This window comes from Lotus japonicus, chromosome 5 (genome assembly GCF_012489685.1).
Source record: "Lotus japonicus ecotype B-129 chromosome 5, LjGifu_v1.2".
In the NCBI taxonomy this organism is placed as follows: Eukaryota; Viridiplantae; Streptophyta; class Magnoliopsida; order Fabales; family Fabaceae; genus Lotus; species Lotus japonicus.
The window spans coordinates 6,406,746-6,427,646 of NC_080045.1; the positions used below are offsets into that span (position 1 = coordinate 6,406,746).

The following is a 20,901-nucleotide window of genomic DNA, read 5'->3' on the forward strand; positions in this document are numbered from 1 at the left end:
GGAACCCAACCGATTTTCTAAGTTTCAGGATGGAAACCAACCCTAAATCCTGACTATAGTTCAGGGACCCCCGAACATATTTAACCCAATCATTTTTATACAAATCGCCAAGAATAAAATTTCAAATTAAATATTTAAAGAGCTTAATTATTTATGACGTGTTGGTATCATTTTGAGTTTAATCAAACTAATCTCTCATCGTTCCCGTAGGATAGCTCAAGTGGTAGGAGCTGGGGGATATTTGGGTTGGGTAGGGAGAGGTCTCAGGATCGATTCCTCGCGGATGCAATTTATCTTTCCAATGTAAAAAAAAAAAAAAACTAATCTTCCACTAAAAAATCACTGAATATATGATAGCATTTTCTTTTGTTCTCTTCTCATAAATGATTGAAATCATCACAACCATCCATAATAATGGTTTTTGAATGTTTTTTTTTTTAAAATCTTAAAAAGAAAAAAGCTACCTTCTTAAAAACGATGTGCATGTGTAATTTTCAACTAAAAGTGAACTAACACCTAAAGGGGTTGATAATTAGTCACTAACCAATTATAAGATTTCACTATCTTTTAGCCAAGTGATGCACCACTACTTTACCCTCACGAAGAGTATGATATAACGACACAATCATATCATTCTGCAAGAAACTATAAATTGGATTTATGATGGAAACATACTAATGATACTTTGGGAAGTTTTGTTGAAGGAGTGAGAGAACAAAAATATAATTTATATTAGCCACACATGACGAAACCCAAACTCAGGGGCGTATCTAAGGAGGGGCTGGTAGAGGCCACGACCCCAAGAATTTTGAAATCATCGCTATTGCCTACTAGGTAACATTCACCACCACTGTCACTCTACCACCTTCGCCCTCCAAAAGTGCCACGACTACCACCCTCCATCACCGCCACAACCACTAGCATCCTCAGCCACCACCACCACAACCACTATCGTCATCAACACTAGATAATGTTCATCTCCATCACCAACGCCACTAGGTAACATTCACCACGACCATTTTCACCACTGTCACAACCACCTGCATCCTTCACCACCACTACCGAGTAATATCCAACTCCACCATCACTACTTATACTTTTATCTAATTAATTGTATTTATTATTGTTACAAAATCAGTGCATGTAACTTAATGTATTGTTTCAAAAATAAAAACTTAATGTATGTGGAAAACAATAGGTAGGGACTATTGTCGAGGAGACGTTTCCGCCGATCACCCTCTAGGCGACCAAACCGTTTGCACGTGTGATCAAGCAAAGCACACTCCATGTACCCGACCTGCCAAACCCTCCGAAGGCTAAAGATCCAAATCACTTCACCTATATATTCTGTCACTGACTCTACGACCTAAACAAAGGGGATAAATGTGGAGCTCAAAGCTTAGTCTCCACTCCCCACTAACGAGGAACCTTTGACCCTTGGATCTCTGCAGACAGCCAAAGGTGCAGGGAATTCCAACGCTCGACATTTGCTCGGACCTAGGCACTCATTGCACCCCTCTAAACCTCCCCTAACCTACGGGCAGATACAAAATGCCAACACAATTGAATCAAGTGTGCACTTTTTTCTCCAAAACCTTAGAGATTTCTCAAAGCTTCTCAGCCACTAACTTAAGCCTCAAAGTCATTGTAGGGACCCCTCCTGAACTGGGCATCAGAAGTCAGTGTCAACATAATCCCCCATCTCACACTGGACCAAGCTCATTCTAATAAGAGTTTCGTCGTTTTCTTCTCAATCAACACCTCTTTGATGAATTAACCGCCTTAGAGCATCTTCAATGCTAGTTCTTAGTTCTTATCACTATTCATATGGGCTCGTACTGTCACATGTGCTTAAGCAACTCTTTGCAGGTTTTGCTCCAACCATGAATTCTTAGTTTTTAGTACCCTTAGTACTGTTCATCCAGTCTCACAATACCATTATATTAATATTTTTTATTTTCATATAATTTTGATTAAAATTTAAATGCTAATTCAATACTTAAATTAAATGAATGAGAGATAAAAAATTAATTTTTTATGCTAAGAACTCAAAAAGTAAAACTTATTATATAAGAACCTAGTTCTTATTTTTAAGAATAAAGAACTCTACGTCATCCTCTCCAGTGGTTAAAAAATCATTTTTTAGTTCTTATCTATTAGTTATCCATACTATTAAATTTTTAAAAAGTAATTATGACTTTAACACTCATTTTTAAAAGTAAAAAATCAGCATTTGAGTACTGAAGTATTTTCCAGTTGGGTAGGAAATTTTATACGCTGATGGCACAGAATAGCTAACTATTGGCTCCTTTGTGATTTGTGGTGGCTTCCTTTTTTTGGTCAAAGTGGTGGCTTCCTTTGAATATGACCTGTTGTTGCGTGGGAATTTCATTACGCGACATGTGGGGGGCTCCAAACACGTTTCGGCCGCTTAATGCTAGGCCCACTGCGCTGGAATATTTGAGAATGGGAACGCATGGGCTTCTTCGTCTTCATTTATAACTCTCAAATCGAAACAACTCTCATTCCCCACCTTAATAATTAGAGCTGTCAATTCATAACAAAAAAGCTTAAAAAAAAATATAGATCACGAAATTTGACCGAAAGAAAAGTGGAGGAGAGATACACTTGCATCAAATTTTTTTACATTAAAAAGATAAATTGCATCATTCAATAATTGATCTTTGAGGCCGTTTGGATACCATAAATAAGCTCTTATTACAGCTTTTTCACTAGAAAAAAGCTAGAGCTTATTAAAAAGTGGTGTTTGGATAATTTATTTTAACTTATTAAAAAGCTTCTTAAAGATCTTTTTGAAAAGCTGGGTCCTGGAGCTTATTTTTTCTGCTTTTTCGGGAAGCTGTTACCTAAAACTTTATTGACAAAATTACCCTTAGCAAAATATCAGAATGACAAGCCTTGTCCTACATTTCAATTCTCTCCATCTGAAACAATAAACCCTAGCACACAAATGGTTCCCCACTGAATCTCGTCGCCGCCGCCGTCACGGCCTCCGCCGCCGTCACGATCGACGTTCTTTGGATTCAACTCATCGACATTCTCATTCGAATTGAATCAGTTCATCAAAACCCAATCATGCAGTTCATTTTCTCTCTATTTCTCCTACCAAGGTGCGTCTTCGTCTGTTTCGAATTCATCAAATTGCGACTCTATTTTCATTATCTTGAATTCATCAAATTGGGATTTATATGTTATAATCTGATTAGGGTTTGATAATTGATCCTGCTTATGTTATCAATTTTGAGAGATTCACTTTCTGTTGGTGGTTCTGTTCTTTGCCAATTTCGAATTCATCTGGTTGCGTTCTGATTTTTGTGATTTTCATTTTGTGTGAATTTGTTCCCCAAATTTCCAGTTCAACATTGTGATTGAAATTGAAATCACCACACTGAAATTTCCAGTTTATAATTACATGGATCTGTATGTGTCTTATGTAGTTTTGTTAGATTTTATTTCTTATTTCTTTGTTCTGTTTCCCTGTAGTAGATTTGTTATGATTAACTTATGGCTAGTGATCATGGTGCTATATATATGCTTTGAGACTTTGTTAATGTCATCTTCTGATCATTTTAAGCTTAGTGGTTAACAAGTGATAAGACTACGTGTGATGACTGTTTAACTTTGAGGAACAATGATATGGTAAACACTAATCAAAGTGTGACAATTTGAAGATTTTAACACTATAAAGACCAACAAAACAAAATTGAAGCAAAGGATTAAAGCTAAAGAAAATTGAATTGGGTGATTCTTTCAAAGTTGAATGCTTCATTGCATGGTGGAACTATAATTTGCAGAACTTGACAACACCCCATTTTGATTTTCTACTTTAATTTGCAGAGCTTGAAACAAAGAGAATTTTGCTTGACATTTTTAAGGAAAAGCAGAAGAAAAGTGCTGAAGCTTCTACAATACCAAGTTTCTACAAGAAGGTATGTGAAAGCATTGCTTGTTCACACTCACTCTGGTATGTTACACCCACTTATCAATGGTAGGTTTGATTTTTAGCTTCTTTTGCTTCTAGGTTTGATTCTGTTTTCTACTTTTTTTTTCTTTTTTCTTTTTTCTCAATTATCAATGGCATCATCATCTATGTACTGTGTTCTCTGGTAGCATTTCATTTCATGGACAAGTTGAAACGGTTGCTGTTTAAGAAAGATAGTTAGTTAACTTGCAATATTAATTGAATTGAATGATGTGCTTACCATTCACTTATATACTGTTTCTTAAAGCTTGTTGAAATGTCTCAAGTTCATGTGAAACGAAAGAGAGCAGATTGGAGTGATAAGAATCTTGGAATTTTTTTGAAAGTGTGCGTTGAAGAGGTACGTGCTGGGAATAGACCTCACACTCACTTTACAAGAACTGGATGGGCAAATATACAAGCCAAGTTCAACAATGCCACAAAGTTAGCATATGATTATAAAAAATTTAAAAATAAGTGGGATCATTTGAAAGTAGATTGGGCATTATGGACAAAGCTTAATGCAATAGAATCAGGTCTTGGTTGGGATGCAACTAAGAGAACAGTAGCTGCTAGTGATGAATGGTGGGAGGCCAAAATCAAGGTATGTGTGATGACTGTTTATTTCAGCTATTGTATTTGCATGATCTGCTCTACAATTCTTGAGTTTTGCAAGTGTTAATCCTTGTTTTTCTTTTTCACAGGAGAGTCCTGAGGTTGGAAAGTTTAGAGATGAAGGTCTGAAATTTTTTCCTGAGATGGAAATTTTATTCAAGGGTGTAGTTGCTACTGGTCTTGCAGCATATGCTCCATCTGAAGATTCAAGAGACTCTCACGGTCAAAGCATTGGAGTGGAAGAGTCATTTGATGCTGATATTGATGAGGCCGAAACAGAAGAGCATGGGATTGAGGTAGAAATGACAGCGCAACCATCATCTTCAAGGGGAAATGGACAAAGGAAGAGAGGTAGAGAGGGTGAGAAGAAAGTTGGGGCTGCGGCTAACCTCTCTAGTCAATTGGAACGTGTTATTAATAGCTTTGAGTCAAGTGATCCTGGATCTAAAAATGATCCTGCTAACATCAATGCATGTGTAGAGAGGCTAAAGAATCTACCAGGGCTCACTCGTGGGAGTGATTTATTTTACACGGGCATTAGTCTTATGGACAAAAGGGAGAATAGGCTTATCTTTCTTTCCTTAGAGGAGCCTACACTGCAGCTTGGATGGATTAAGTCTAAACACAAATAGGCTTATCTTTCTTTCATGATATTTTAGTTTTGCTTTCCACTTTTATTGGTTTGATATAATTTTAACAATGAAATCTCACAGGATGTCTTCATCAGAGTTAGAGGAGAAGAAAAAGGTTGTGTACGCACTTGTATGTGAAGTTGTGAATTACTTCACGAGTAATGTTGTCAAAAGTCCACGTAGAGATTCAGATCAAACAGGTTATCGTTGGGTTTCTGAAATTCTAAATGGTCATCCGATTCGTTGTTACCAAATGTTTAGAATGAAGAAACATGTCTTCTTCCATTTATGTGATGTGTTGCAAAACAAGTATAACTTGAGGCCAACTCGCAATGTGGGAATTTATGAGCAGGTTGCTTTTTTTTATACATGGTGGGTCAACCAGCTTCTGTTCGCAATTTAGAGGAGAGATTCCAACATTCTGGAGAAACAATATCTAGACAGTTTCATAGCGTCCTAAATGCTGTTTGTGGACTTGCAAGAGACATAATTAAACCTATTGACTCATCATTTAGTGATGTTCCTGATGAGATTAAGAATGATGTCAGATATTACCCTTATTTTAAAGATTGCATTGGTGCAATAGATGGTACTCACATAAGAGTTTGTGTTCCTCCTCAACTCCAGGCAACTTATATTGGTAGGAAAGGTTACACTACCACTAATGTCATGGCTGCTTGTGATTTCAACATGTGTTTCACCTTTGTCTGGGCTGGGTGGGAGGGTTCTGCACATGATGCTAAGATTTTTATGGAGGCTCTGCGTAGACCATCATTGCATTTTCCCCATCCTCCTCATGGTACGTAATATTTAAAACTTATAATTATATAATATTGTTACACTTATGTATTAACATGCGATAATATTTTATTGTTTAGGTAAATATTATCTTGTTGATGCGGGATACCCTACTTTTATGGGTTTTCTAGGGCCATACAAAAAAAATAGGTATCATCTTCCGCAATTCAGAAATGGACCTAGAATAACAGGGAGAGTTGAGGTGTTCAATTATTATCATTCTAGTCTTCGCAATGTGATTGAACGATCATTTGGTTGTTGCAAAGCAAAATGGAAGATACTAGGTAGTATGCCTTCTTATGATTTGAAGACACAAAACAAAATCATTACGGCTTGTATGGCTTTGCATAACTTTATTAGAAGAAATGATAGAAGTGATGAAGAATTTGATGCAAATTATGAAAATGAAGATGGAGGAGGAGAAAATGAAGCTGGCCCAAGTACTGTTACATGGGAGGAACCTGATTTTCAAAGTTCCTTGCAAATGGAGCAAATTAGGGAACACATCAAAAATATGTTTCCAACACGAGTTTAGCTTTTTTCCTAGTTATCTATGATACTTTAGTAGATATGTCTTTTTATTTGTAAGGTGGTATGATTATATTCAAGACTACGAATTATGATTTGTATTAACTATTTGATACTTGATATGGTTTGACGTTATTGTTAGAGCATTGTTAACATTATGATATTATGACATTTTTTTTTTAGTAGAGATGCTTAGTGTACACACACATTTAATTTTTTGAAAATTTCTAACACAAATAAATAAAACATTTCAATGTTATTTTAAAAAAACATTGTTCAAATATTTTTTGCCAAAAATATTTCATTAAAAGCTACAAATATAATATTTATTTATAAAATAACTTAAATAATTTTACTAATAAATAGTTTAATGATAAATTTTTTAGTATTTAAATATTTGAATCTATTAATATTAAAATCATGACCTTTTTCGTAATTTTATAAAATAAAAGTGCTTATACAAATGTATCCAAACGCCACTTTCTACTTGAATAAGCACTTATGTATGTGTGCATCCAAACGCTAAATAGCTTATTTAAGAGGAGCTTTTTCATTTAGAGCTTCTACAAAAAGCTCTTTTTTCTATAAGAGCTTATAAAGAAGCTCATCCAAACTGCCTCTTTGAACCTTTCTAACCCAACTCATATGTTTACTAATTTTTATGACTTGAACTATTATTCAACGACCTTTACAACTTTACGACACTTTTAGATTAAGAGAAATTCAATAATATATTATATTTGTCTTTGTAGTGGGAGCGGTTGGTCAAAAAGTCGAACATATATTTAACTTTCATTTCTTTGAGCAAACATACTTTATTCGGTGATGTTTTTTTAAAGATTATTTGGTTGTTAATAGTTTCAACTTGCAAATCTAGCTAACAGTGCCGTATTTAGGGAAAGTCTTGAACCCCGGGCACATCCAACAATGACAAAAAAACCTATTAGGAGAAAACGAACCGCACTCCATTTTTGAGAAAACGAACTACCTGACCATCAAGAAATATGTAAGACCCTATTTTATGAATAATATTAGTTATCTTGAATAAATAATAAGTGTAAAATTTTAGGTTGTGTTTGGATGGAGGATTTGAGAAATCTAAGGGATTTTAAATGCTAGGGAATTCAATTGATGAATTCCCTTGATTTTCAAATTCCCTTGTTTGGATAAGGTGATGCAATTCCCTCAATTGTAAAATTATTTGTTTGGATAATGTAATGGAATTTCCTTTATCTTATTTTTTTAATCTAATTAATATTATTTGAATAATTATAATAAAAAAACTTAACTTAAAATCAGCCCATAATTTTATAATTTGCCCAAACCCCCTGAATTGACTCAAAAATCTGAAATTAGTTGGATCACAACAGTGGCATAATGAAAAGTTGGAAACACTGTGTTTTTAACAAGTGCGAACATCAATCCAAACAAACATTCATCGAGATATCACATTTTCTATTATTTAAATTTCAAACTGTGTTTATAACAAGTGCTAACATCAATCCAAATGAAAAATAAATAAAACAAAGTCTCAACAGTGGCATAATGAAAAGTTGGAAACACTACAAATGAGTCCATAAACTATAGCAAATCATGAATCAGTGCATAAAAGCTAAGATGTAATCTTTCTTTCTCTCCATGGGAAGAGCTTTCAAAATCTCCAACTTATTTGGATTTTCTGAAAGCCAATCCACTGCTTTTAGCCATTGAGTGCCATTAAGGTCCGGAATGTTCTTTAGCTCATCCATCACATCATGAACCACTTCTTGGACATTTTTCACCCCTTTTCTAGTTGCTTGCACAAATTCACTCAATGACTCAGCCACTTTATTCATTGAAGTAATTATCCCATTCTTCTCTCCACTTTTTCCCTTTTTGAATTCCATTGGTTGTTTGCTTTTCCTTGTTGTAGAGCTTTGTTCATCAGCATCAATATCCACAATATTAGCTCCATCCTCATTTGCTTCTTTGCTCATGATGTCATCTGCATCCAAGGATGTCTCCGCTCCAATTCCTGTTGCTCTATCTTTAGCACACAAGTCTACAATGTCATCCCAATTAGCAATCACCTTAAATTGAAACCTCTTAGCGTCATTATGTGACTACAAAGAAAATAGGCAGCATATTAATACTAACACAAACACTAATTTAATTAAATAGTAATAACATTAAAAATGATTACCTTGACATACTCATTCCATGCATCTTCATTTGTAACAGAAATCATATGTTATTTGCTCCTGCAATTTTGCCTCTTCTTCTTCATTTCTTTTACGTTTTCGTAAAAGAACTGAAGTGTCAATTACTCTAAGATCCATTTGTTAACTAAAAAAAACATATAGGCTTAATCCTCAAATTGGTCCCTGTCTTTGAGTCGCCGTCTGATCTAAGTCCCTCATCGGAAAAATTTGTGCAAAAGGTCCTCATTATTGCAAAACGTATGGAGCGAGTCCTCGCCGGAGCTCCGGCGAGTGATTAAATGGCACGCTGACTGGATTAATGAAGTTGACGTGGAATTAAAAAAATAAAATAAAATAAAAAATAAATTACACATAAGAAATTTTAATTTAATTAATAAAAATAAAATCAATTAACAAAATTAACCCTAATTTAATTTTAAAAAAAAATTCCTCCCAAATTAATCCAATTTCCCCAAAATTAACCTCAATTCTAAATCACCGATTCAGAATCTTGATCCCATTATCTCATAATCAACTACATTCATCTCATTATCTCATCATCTTTATCCCATCATCTTTATTACATTCAAAATCTTGAAATAAACTCATGTGGGGTGGCAACACAGGTACAGTACTAAGACAATAAAAAGAAGAAAGAAAGCATAGAAGACAGAGAGTTACAAAACAAAGAAACAAACAACCACAATTCAAAGGCTGGAACGAACACAGCATCAGCACCCCTTGGAACCTCCCACCGAGCTCAAAACACATACACGAAGCACTGTTAATTTAATAAAGAGAAAAAATGGTATGAACAAAACCCAGAATCTTCACAATAACAAACCCAAAAGAAAGCAAATCCACAACCTTGTAGGGAGGGATCTGCATAGCCATGGAAACCAGCGTTACCATCATCGTCTTCCCTGGATCTGTGCGCCACCGCCGCCTCCTCTTTGCGGTGTCGTCATTCATCCTCACCTTCATGAGGATCAAGAGCTGCAACCTCTCTTTTCCCTCTCTCGGGAGTGGAACCTGAAGCTCCTGCAATACCGTCTCGCGTCCTGGTCCGTTGCAGAATTTCTCCTCTTCCCTTCACAACGTTGAGCTTTTTCAGAGCGTCAAAAGCGAGCTTTTGGGTCCCTTTCATCTTTATCTAAGTCGCAGATCTGGAAGGGCAAGGCTCTTGGATGGAAGCCCAGGGTTTGGTTCACCCTTTCATCACCCCCAAATTGAATCGAGTCTTCCTCTGTTGATTTCGACCTTGAGAAAGCGGTTAGGATTCGATTGAAACTGAGTTCGATTGTTGTTGTTGTTGGGTTAGATTGTATGTCCATGAGGAAGTTGAGATGAGAGGATCTGAATGAGGGGCTTCTGGAAAATTTCTGGAAATGAGTTTCTGGAGTGAGAACGTTCCAGATTACTAGATTAGGGATTTTTTATCTGGGAAAAAAAGTTGTTGTTTTTAATTATAGTTAATGAGTTTTTGTTTTTTTAGCTTTAATAAATTTATGGTGAAATTGGGTTTTTAAATTAATTTTGGGCTTTTAAATTAATTTATTTTCCTGATGTGTAATTTTTATTTTTATTTTAAAATCCATGTCAGCACACTTAGCCCAGTCAGCGTGCCATTTCATCCCTCGCCGGAGCTCCGGTCTCCGGCGAGGACTTGCTCCATACGTTTTGCAATGATGAGGACCTTTTGCACAAATTTTTCCGGTGAGGGACTTAGATCACACGGCGACTCAAAGACAAGGACCAATTTGAGGATTAAGCCAAACATATAATAAAACATCAATATTGCATGACACTATAAAGAAAATAGGAAGTAAGAGAAGCTAACTCAATCAGATTCAAAATCAGCTAGTTTAAACATAAAAATGGATAAGATGTGATTAAAAAGCTCATATAATAAGATGTGATTAAAACATATATATGTGTTTGGTTTTATGATGAAATGTTCTAAAATCAATTCAGACTATAAGCTGCAAGTCTTATCTCTGTGCAGATTATAAAACTAAACTTGGACATAATAGCAGAGTTGATGGACCTCTTTTCCAACTAAATTGAATCTATTCCGGAATAACCACAGCAATGAAAATGTAATAAAATCTCCTTTACTCCATAAATTCTTTTTGCTGATAAATTATGAGCATGACTTTTGACAAGCAAGAAATAACAAATTCCATATCAGATTTTCAGAAGCAAAGCAGGTTTGGATTAAGATATTTTACCTGGTTCAGATTATCGGACTAACTAGTTACTACCAATTATTCTAAGCTCTAGAAGGTGAAGTAGTCCTACTACAAGTCATAGAAATTATCAGGGCACACAAAATGAAACGAAATCCCAGCAAGTATTCTAAAACTACCTAGCACTTATCTTCAGTTGGCACTTGGCAGTATATCATCCTCAAACTCCTAAATTAAATGCTTATGTTACATACACCTATTTGTAACATCTTCAAGTTAACATGCTTCCTCAAATGATCACAAGCCTTTACTAATCATAAAATTAGGAAGCAACAAAATTTAGTAAACAGTTAACCACCCAATCCGAGTTCTACAAATATATCATTTGATAAGTCACCCCAAAAAGAAAGAAAAGAACAAGCATACTGCTCCAATGTAGGGGCACTGAAACAAGTGGGAAATTAATGTTTTAAGAAGAGGTAACCTACCTTCTGCCTCAATGAATAACATACTGCTGCAAAGCCAGGAAATTCATTAACTAGCGGCTTAAAAATCAACCTGAAAACGCCAGTAAATCCTATATTTTTTACCTGAAGAACAGAGAGTGTAAGAGCACAAAATCAGAAAGGTTTTAGTCACAACTATCCCTATAATTTTATTCACAACTATCCCTTTTAGTTTCAGAGCTAAATGACAATATGTCCAATTAAATAAACTGGAAGAATTTGCTAGTGAAAAGTTCTTTCTATCCTAATATGTCCATGGTTGTTTTGAAATAAAACTCACTACAAATATTAAAATCACAGGCTTGACTATAAGATGAAATGAATAACTTTACCTTCTTCTTTCTGCACTTCTTGGCAGAAGCAGAGTTGCTAGTGTATCCACTTATAGCAGTAGCCTGAAATATTTTTCCGATCATCAAGGATTAGCAAAAAACAGTGACAATAAACACAAATCAAATCACTGTCATGACAACTTGAATAATGCTTGAGGAATGCAATGCACCTTATTATATATAACACACATCATGCTATTGCTACTTGCTATAAAAATACTCTTTATTCATCAAATTCCTTCTCTGCATAATGGGATTTTGTCCCTTTGTTTCTCCCCAAAACCATCCTAATCTAGAAATACACCTACAAAAGCATACCATCACCATGGAAGGACCAAAGAAATTCCAAAAGGGTGGTTGGAAATCAAGGTGGGTCAAGGCCAAGAGCAACAGAGGATTAAAGTACCTTTGATTTACACATGAATTGAGGCCTAGTCAATTTTCAGATTCAGTTTGAGCAATTCTTATGTAACTCTAATTATTGTTTTGGTAAAAAAATAGAAACCATTGTCTTCCTCACCTATGTTCATCTGCTTCTGAACCAGGCACAAAATGGAGAAAAAAAACATCACAAACCCAGTACTAGCATCAACGAACGAAACTCAGGACAAGAACAAAACAGATATTTTCAACTCCAAAAACAAAATCAAATTCGAAAAAACAACAACAACCACAACAACAATACTGCAAAATTTGTGAAAGAATCAAGAGATTTTACCTGAATGAAGAGGGAAGAAAGAGCCACTCCATGAATCGGGAGAGCGAGAACGAGAGAACGAGATCGCAGAGAAGTTGAGATCGGGAGCGAGAACGAAAGAGCGAGATCGGGAGAGTGAGATCGGGAGAGCGAGAACGAGAGAACGAGATCGCAGAGAGGTTGAGATCGGGAGCGAGAGTGAGATTGGGAGCGAGAACGAGAGAGTGAGAGACACGAGCCAGTGAGGGATTTTCCAATTACTTCCAATTTTGAGGGTATTTTGATTACCCCATAATCCCTTCATTAAATTACCTCTTTTAATTACCAGTATTTTCAGAATTCCACAAATAAATATCCAAACAAGGTATTTCAATTTAAGGGATTTAAAATACCCTCTAGAATTACATTCCCCCCAAAAATCACCCCATCCAAACACAACCTTAGTGATTAATGAATTTTCTTGGTTGATGTGCGTGTGAAATTTGCATGAAAAGTGTGAAATATTATTATTTTTGAAATAATAATCTTTGAGTGTTTGAAAATAAATTATTTTGTGAGGTTTTGACCTCAAGATGAGAGAAGGCGTGGTTGTTTGAGTGCCAAGGGAGGTTGGCCGAATTTTTGAAGAGAAAGAGATATGAAAAGATATCTTTTTGATTTGTTTTGATTTATTTGAGGGAAAAATCTGGTTTAATTAGGAAGATTGAAGTTTTAATTATAGAAGGGGAGTTTATATCTTTTATTTAATTATTATATTCATTTTTATTTTGAAAAAAAAAAACTGAATAACTAATTGATTTTTCAAATAATTGTGAGATAGGATATTTTTTTGGAAAACCCTAGATGCTAGTGTGTGGGCCGCCGATTTTTGAAAGGAAAAGGGGGGGAGAGGATTTTCTTCTTTTCAAGTGAATAAAACAGAATCAAAAAGGCACAACACACACACACACACACTTTTCACGTAAAACACTAAAGAGAAAAAAAAAAGGTTTTGAGAGAGAGAGAGAGGATGTAAGACCCTGTTTATGGTCATTATTATTTATTTTAAATAAATGATATTATGTGGATTTTAGTGATTAATAAATCACTTGTGTGACTTGTGTGCAAAATTTTATTTTACCTATGTTGTTAAAATATTATTATTTTCCGAGATAATAATAATTGTGTGAAGAAATATTTAATTGTGTGAGGTTTTGACCCCAAGATGGGGTGTTGGGCGAGTGTTGATGAGAAATTAGGGTTAGAGGCCGAAATTGTGATGTAGAGATATGATTTTGATTTGTTGTGAGTTAGTTGCAACAAATTGAGAGAAGATATGTATGTTTTAATAAAAGATTGAGTTTCTTTTATTAAAAGGGGATTTAATTGATTGATTTCAGGTTTTTTTTAGAAGATAAGGGTTTTATCTTTTATTTTTTTTAAATCCTAAGAGATATGATAAGATTTGGTTTTCAAAAAAAAAGATTGGGTTTGTTTGAGAATATTACGTGATTTTGAATGATTTTTAGAGTGGTCTTAACGATCTAATATGAAGAAACTTCCTTCATAAGAATTGTAGCTCTCTCTGTTATCTAAATTATTCCTTTGACTTCATGTCATTCCGACCTCTGTAGCTCGAGTTATTCACGTTTTAGTGAGCAGAGGTCAAGCTGTCATGTTTTTCCACGATTTTGCTGCAGGGTTTGTTATTTCCGAATTTTATCTTTGAATTTTAAAGGTTTGGGTTTGTTCTTTTTAAAATGGGGTTTATACCTTTTATAATTATTATATATTCAGTTTTTATTTTAAAAGATGAAGCATTAATTTATTTTTCAAATATTAGGAGATATCATTAGGATTTATTGTGAAAGGGATAAAAGCTTATTTAGAAGGGGCACAAAACACTACTGCTACGTAAAACTCAGAAGAGAAAAAGAGAGAAAGAAGAGAAGAAGAAAATCGCGAGAGAGGGAGAGGAAGAAGAAGAAGCCGCCACCTTGCACCCTAGTAGCCGTCGCCGGCCACCACGTGAGAGAGAGAGAGAGGGACGCGCGATTGGTAGAGAAAGAGGAGAGGCTTGGACAGCAAGGGATAGCCTTCTTCACACTTCATCTTTCACTTTCTTTTCATACCAAAGACTCAAGGTAAGGGCTGGTTTAGGAAAAGGGTAGAAGTGTAGGTTTTTGCCATGAAAATCTTTGAGAAAGGTTGTGATCTTTCATGTGTTTGCATGAGTTTTGTGAATATGCTTGTTGTTGTACCCTTATGCCATGATAACCATGAATCCTAATTCTTATTTAGTATACTTTTATGGCCCTATGATCATATGTGTAAAACCCATGATGATTTGCTATTCTTGGCTTGATTTCACATGTTTGAACATGAAAGTTGATGTATGATCAAATCTGAATTTTTGTGAGAATATGGTTGATGTTGTTGGCTGGTCTTTGGCTTGTGAGGTTGAAACGGAAGAAAGGAAAAGTTTTTGAAAATCCTAGAGCCACTTGATGGTTCGGCCGAGACCTATTTTTAGGGTTTCAGTGAGTTTCTTTCTTTCGATTCATGCATAAGTTCACATGATGTTATGCTTAATGGAATTGCTATGAACTATGTGTTGAGATGCATGAAAATGTGAGTATAAGTATTGTTGTAGCATGAATAAATGCCTGACTGAGATTTATTTAAGAAGGTCGCTCATCCAGCTGTAATTCCTTCTGCTGTTGATTATATTTTTTGTCGTTTATGTTTTATCCGGCGTTGAACTGTTAAGACTCTAGGTTGACATATTAGAGCCATTAACAAAGAGAATTGAGAATTTAATCGCTTGCAAGTAAAATGTGATATAATTGGAACATAGGTCTAGTGATGACTATGGACCATGAGAACAATGGTGCCGTTAGAGACAAACGGTTACTTGCACGCGAGGTTGAATAGGTGGATTGACTGTGTCGGTCTCCACGTGATAACCATGATTGAGTCATGGGATAGGGATTGACTGTGTTGGTCTTCCTGAGATTTGTGGATTGACTGTGTTGTCTCCACGTGACTTGGGTCGACTGGTCCCCTTGTGATTGTGCATCTGCGGATGTTCGAGATTGGCCAAGGTGTTGAGGTGGTTGTGTGAAGTGAGGATCGTTAGTTTAACCAAATACCTAGCTGACTAACTGTTCTATGATATCCTATTAAACTAAGAGATAATGTGTGATGTGAGATGTATATTCATGTTTGATTTGTAACCTGACCCTTGCTTGTTTGTTTCTGTGTTATTTGGGGGGGGGGGGTAGATGGTGTTGACGAAGACAACGGTGTTGACCCATTCCTGGGAACTGATGCGATATGATGAAGAGAAGGATCGGGCTTAGGCGACTGACACGTCCGGAGTCCGACGAGTTTATGGCGGCAATGATGGAGCTGATGAAGATTAGGGTTTGGGATGTGAGACCTCTACTTTCTTTCCTTGGGGTTGAGAGTTGCGAGTGGGCAATGAACCATTTACTCATTTTCAGTTGGTTTAATTTGATGTAATTTACCTCTTTACATTCTAGACAAGTGTTACATTTGGTTCCGAATGGTTACTAATTTTAAATGGTTTGGTTTTGAGTAATTCCGCATGTTTTCGATGGTTTGTTAATTTTGAAGATTTTCGTAATAATGAACCTTTATAACTAATTGAGGTTAATTAATTGAACGACGAAAACTTTTTACGAAAATTACATTATTTGGTTACCGTGTGACACTCGAAAAATCGGGGCGTTACATTGTGGTATCATAGCTCCGGTTGTGAAACCAGAGCACTAGGGTTTTGGGCACACGAGTTTCCATACTCGTTGATGTTTTGTTTTTGTTAAAAAAGGATTTCAAAGCTTTCGCGGTGAGATTGGGTAGACTTGTTTGCTAAGATGTTTGCTTGGCCGTGAGATTGTCTGAAATTAGTATAATTGCCGTGATACTTGAGTTAAAGATTGTTTATTTATACTTTAGTTTAATTACTAGATTTTGGGGCACTGACATTGGGTTGTGGTTCTATTTCCAAGCAGGAACATGCCGCCGAGACAGGACCCAACCAATGCTCAGCTTGCTCAAGCAATGGCACAGCTGGCTCAAGTAGTTGCCCAACAGGTTGCCACTGCCGCTGCACAGACCGCAACACAAACCTAGAGGGAAACTGAGGAGAACACCAGAAGAGCTGAGGAAGATGCTAGAAGGGCACAAAGGGCCGATAGGGAGCTGGCACAAGACCAGATCCGTATGAAGACTGACTTCAACCGCCATGGACCACCCAAGTTCTAAGGCGAAGTTGAACCCGAAAAAGCTGACCTATGGATTCAGGAGATGGAGAAAATCTTTGAGGCTCTTCACACTCCTGATGCTGAAAAAGTGAACTTGGCGACCTTTATGCTGAAAGGTGACGCCGAGTACTGGTGGAGAAGCGCCAGGCAGTTGATGACTGCGAATCAGGTGGCTATGAATTGGGAATCCTTCAAGACTGCATTCATGAATAAGTACTTTCCCGAGACAGCGAGAGAAGAGATGGAGAACCAGTTCCTTGGGCTGAAGCAGGGAACAATGACAGTGGGGGAATATGCTGCCAAGTTGGAGGCTTTGTCCAAGCACTTCCGTTTCTTCCAAGTGCGTGTGGATGAGGCATATTTGTGCAACAGGTTCATGAGGGGACTCAGAAATGAGATTGAGAGATCTGTCAGGCCGCTGGGAATCAGAGTCTTTCAGCAGGTAGTTGAGAAAGCTCGAGAGGTTGAAACCATGGATAACAGCCAAATGGATCGATCTGAAAGTGGAGGACCAATCCGTACTGGGCAGAGACAAGCTGGGAGAATTGACGAGGGTAAAGCGACACAAAGGAAGCCTTACCAACGTCCAGATGACAAAGTTCCTTTCCCAGGAAAAGGAGGGGCGACAGTTGAAGGTATGAAAAACGGTAGAAGGGGGGGGGGGGGGTTTGAATAACGTTTTCAGTATAAAACTTCCACCTTAAAGATTTTGACAAATCTTTCGAGAACTTAAGTGCTAAAGATAAGAGATAGAAAAGCACACAAGGATTTTATCCTGGTTCACTTGATAAATCACTCAAGCTACTCCAGTCCACCCGTTAAGGTGATTTCTTCCTTCTTAGAATGAAGGCAATCCACTAATCAGGTAAGAGTTACAACTGCACTTGAAACCTACAAGTGACTAACAATTACACTGACTTAGCTCACACTAAGATTCACTCTCTTAGTCTTCTCTAGGATCCGATCAGCCTTGATCTCCTAAAGGAACTAAACAAACTGTTTATCAAAGAATTGTTTACAAGAGATTTGCTTCTAAAAAGCTAATAGTAAACTCAATGAATTTCAGATGAAAGAAAGCTTAGAAGAATTTGAATATGTCTTGCGCGTATGTGAATGCTTCTAGCCGCTTCTTTCAGTCTTCAGCCTCTTTATATACTCCAAGGATTAGGGTTGAGCGTTGCATGGAAAATGCTACCGTTGGAGGGCAGTTCTGGAAAATCCAGCTTCTGCTATGTCTGAGACTGTTAGGTAGGTCGTCAGGAAGGTACAGTTGCTTTTGTACTTGGATAGCGACTTGACCTTTAAACCTAGGAGACTTCTGATCAGGGGAATGCTTCATATTGGAACTTGTGAAGCCGGTTGATCAGAGTCAGAGGGAAAGCCCAGATCCTCTGACCATTGTTTCTTCTGATTCTGAACTCAGAGGGAAGAACATGGTCTTCAGAGTATCTTGCTTCTGGACAACAGAATTTCACTAATCAGCTTCTGGATCTTCAGAGTCTTCTACACCATCAGAATATCTGAGCCTTCAGTGTTTCTTGGTTATCAGACTTTCTGGATCTTCAGAGCTTCTAGTGACTGAGTCCACATCAGAGTTTGTATAACTTCAGAACTTCTGAAGCTTTTCCACTGTTCATACTGAACATGGTGAATGCGAAAGCGTTGCTTGGGTCGCTCTTTATACACAGTGCTTCTGATTTGTGTGAGATTGAGTTAAGGTCAGAGCCTGTAAATAGCACACTCAGAAAAACACGTTAGAGTACCACAATTGTTCATATCAAAAGGTTAACTTGTAATCATCAAAACATAGAGTTGTACTACTAGATCAAAACTTGATCTTACAATCTCCCCCTTTTTGATGATGACAAAACTAAGATTTTTGATGAACAATTCTTAAACATTAAACTGAATTCACTCAGAGTTTAGAGATATAGAATAAGACTTATCCTGATGTGAATAGTTTATCTTGCTCATTCTGAATTCAAGTCACTGCTTGATTCTGAGCTTAGCTCCCCCTGAATCTAATACTTGATGAAAACGTTAGTAAAGTCTAAATTCTGAGCTAAATGATATAAGAGTTCAGAGTGAAAAACTTATGACATAGATGAAAATCGAGTAATCAGAGCGCATAAGTAATCAGAGTCACGGACAAGGTATCAGAGTCTTGGGTATCAGAGTCAACTTAGAATCACTTCAGAAGAAGTGAAATGTATTCCTTGTATTTGCCCAGTGACACATCTATGGTCATGAAGGTGGAACTCTTAAATTCTCCAAAAGAAAAATAAATCACACTAACACATCTTACACATCAAAAACTGGGTTTACTCCCCCTTTTTGTCATAAGCAAAAAACTTGGGGTGTGAAAAACTTAGCTTGAAGTACAAGGTACTCCCCCTTAGAGAAGGTCTAAGTTTAAAGAAAACGATGCAAGAATCAGAGTTAGGCGAAATGAATAGAAGAGTTAATGCAAGAGAAGAACGTTTACCACCGGTCAAGGGAGTAAAGAGAAGGGTCAGTTACCAAGAATTTAATCTCGAGAAACTGTAGGAGCATTAACTTTCAGAGAGAAAGTGAAGCATCGTAGCACTAGAAGAGCTGAGGAAGAAGGCCTTCGAGGAGGACTTGTTCCTGAACATCAGGCATCCAGAGGGTACAACGACCATCTCGGAGCTGACACGGACACTGCTGGAGGAGGACCTGCGTCCAGAGTTGAAGAGAGACCTGAGGGAATTTCTTGCCTTCGTGGAGGAGGTGCAAGAACTCAGCCGGCTTGAACTCAAGCTGCTGGAAGAAAAAAAGAGTTTGGAAGAGAAGCTCAAGACTGCAGAAGAGATTCTGGAGAGGGATGAGCTAAAGGACAGGCTCAGCAACATCCAGTATGCACTGGAGCGTCTGGAGAAGGATAGGTCAGAGCAGCGCCAGGAGTGCAGAAGAATGAGGAGGGATCCTCCATTCTAGACTTAGGGAAAGAATGTATGATGTAAACATAAAGAGATTATGAATAAAAAGATTTTTGCAAACACATGTGACAAAAATATATATAGATATGCATAGATAATCACAAACGAACAAAGTAGAATAATTAAATAAAAAGAAACAGAAGTTAACAAAAATAAAACAACATTAAAGAAAAAGAAAAGCGAAGAGATCCTAAAACTAGGGTTTATCAGTTCGACGCAGAAGTTCCATCATCATGTGCTTCATTTCAATTAGCATGGATTCATGAGTGTCAAGACGCTGTTCCATGATGTCGAGTCTGGACGAGCTTGACTGAGTAGAACCGGAAGGAACATTCTGAGCAGATTGAGGAGCTGGAATGGAAGCAGAAGCAGCAGAAGTAAACACTACTGGTGCAAGTGCTTGGCATCTAAGAGCTTCAGCCTCAGCTTCAATTCGTTCTGCCTCTAATCTGGCTTGTTCAGCTTGAGCTGCTGCTTGACGTGCAGCTTCTTCTGCTTGAGCTTTCTTTCTCTTAGCTTCTTCAATAGCTTCAAGAAGCTTATGTCTCTGTTCTTGTTCATGAAGAGCCACCCTTCGAGCAAACCTTTGCTTTGCAGCCTCAATCCTCTGACTTCCTTCTGCATGCAGGAGCTGCATCATAATTGGAACTTGAGCCACTAGCCAAGTGCCCAGATTGTTCCACTCATCAGCCACATGTTCAGCATTCTCACTTAGGTCAGTCTGACCGTGCACATTGCGTAGCATCAAAGAGGCTTCATGATAGAAAATATTGATGCACTCAGAGAGAGATGTGGGTCGGAGGTGAGTGTAAGGAATTATGGAGAGGTTGGTTTCAGGAGAGGCTGGGTGATTGCTGCTGTGAGCTTCAGAGGCACCTTGTGGAGAGCCAATGTTAAACATTTGAGCATTGGGTTCAGAGGTTCCAAGGTGAGGTTCTGAAGTTTCAACCAGAGGATGGGGTGATCTAACCGAGGATTGGTTAGACACAGATTGTTCTGGTTCAGGTTCTGGTTGAATAGGCTCTTGTTGGTCTGGGGCAGGGTGAGCTTGTTGAGCCAAAGGGTCTGCCTCATGTAAAGGATTGGCCAAGATAGGTTCATCTGGGTCAACTAGACGTTCAGGTCTAGGGCCAGGATATCTCCTAGGGCTTGGACAAGTGAGATAATACTCTTCTAAGGTAGACACTTTTTCTTTTCTGACCTCCATGAATTTT

At 37.2% G+C, this 20,901-nt stretch overlaps 2 protein-coding genes and 1 long non-coding RNA gene across 3 annotated transcripts; 2 read left to right on the top strand and 1 right to left on the bottom strand.

Annotated features, from left to right (window-relative positions):
* Positions 1–3,772: 3,772 nt before the first annotated feature.
* LOC130718983 (L10-interacting MYB domain-containing protein-like) lies at positions 3,773–5,229 on the top strand. The gene is made up of 3 exons (XM_057569635.1): positions 3,773–3,950; positions 4,251–4,586; positions 4,687–5,229. Exons 2-3 carry the CDS (start codon positions 4,260–4,262, stop codon positions 5,227–5,229), a joined length of 870 nt encoding a protein of 289 aa, XP_057425618.1. The 5' UTR covers positions 3,773–3,950; positions 4,251–4,259.
* A 369-nt stretch (positions 5,230–5,598) lies between these two features.
* Positions 5,599–6,698, top strand: LOC130718984 (uncharacterized). The gene is made up of 2 exons (XM_057569636.1): positions 5,599–6,028; positions 6,108–6,698. Exons 1-2 carry the CDS (start codon positions 5,599–5,601, stop codon positions 6,560–6,562), a joined length of 885 nt encoding a protein of 294 aa, XP_057425619.1. The 3' UTR covers positions 6,563–6,698.
* A 3,814-nt stretch (positions 6,699–10,512) lies between these two features.
* On the bottom strand, positions 10,513–12,892 carry LOC130721272 (uncharacterized). Its single transcript, XR_009013379.1, has 3 exons — positions 12,481–12,892; positions 11,763–11,825; positions 10,513–11,514 (listed from the first exon to the last, which is right to left on the bottom strand). It is a non-coding gene; the product is annotated as an uncharacterized LOC130721272 (long non-coding RNA).
* Positions 12,893–20,901: the final 8,009 nt, after the last annotated feature.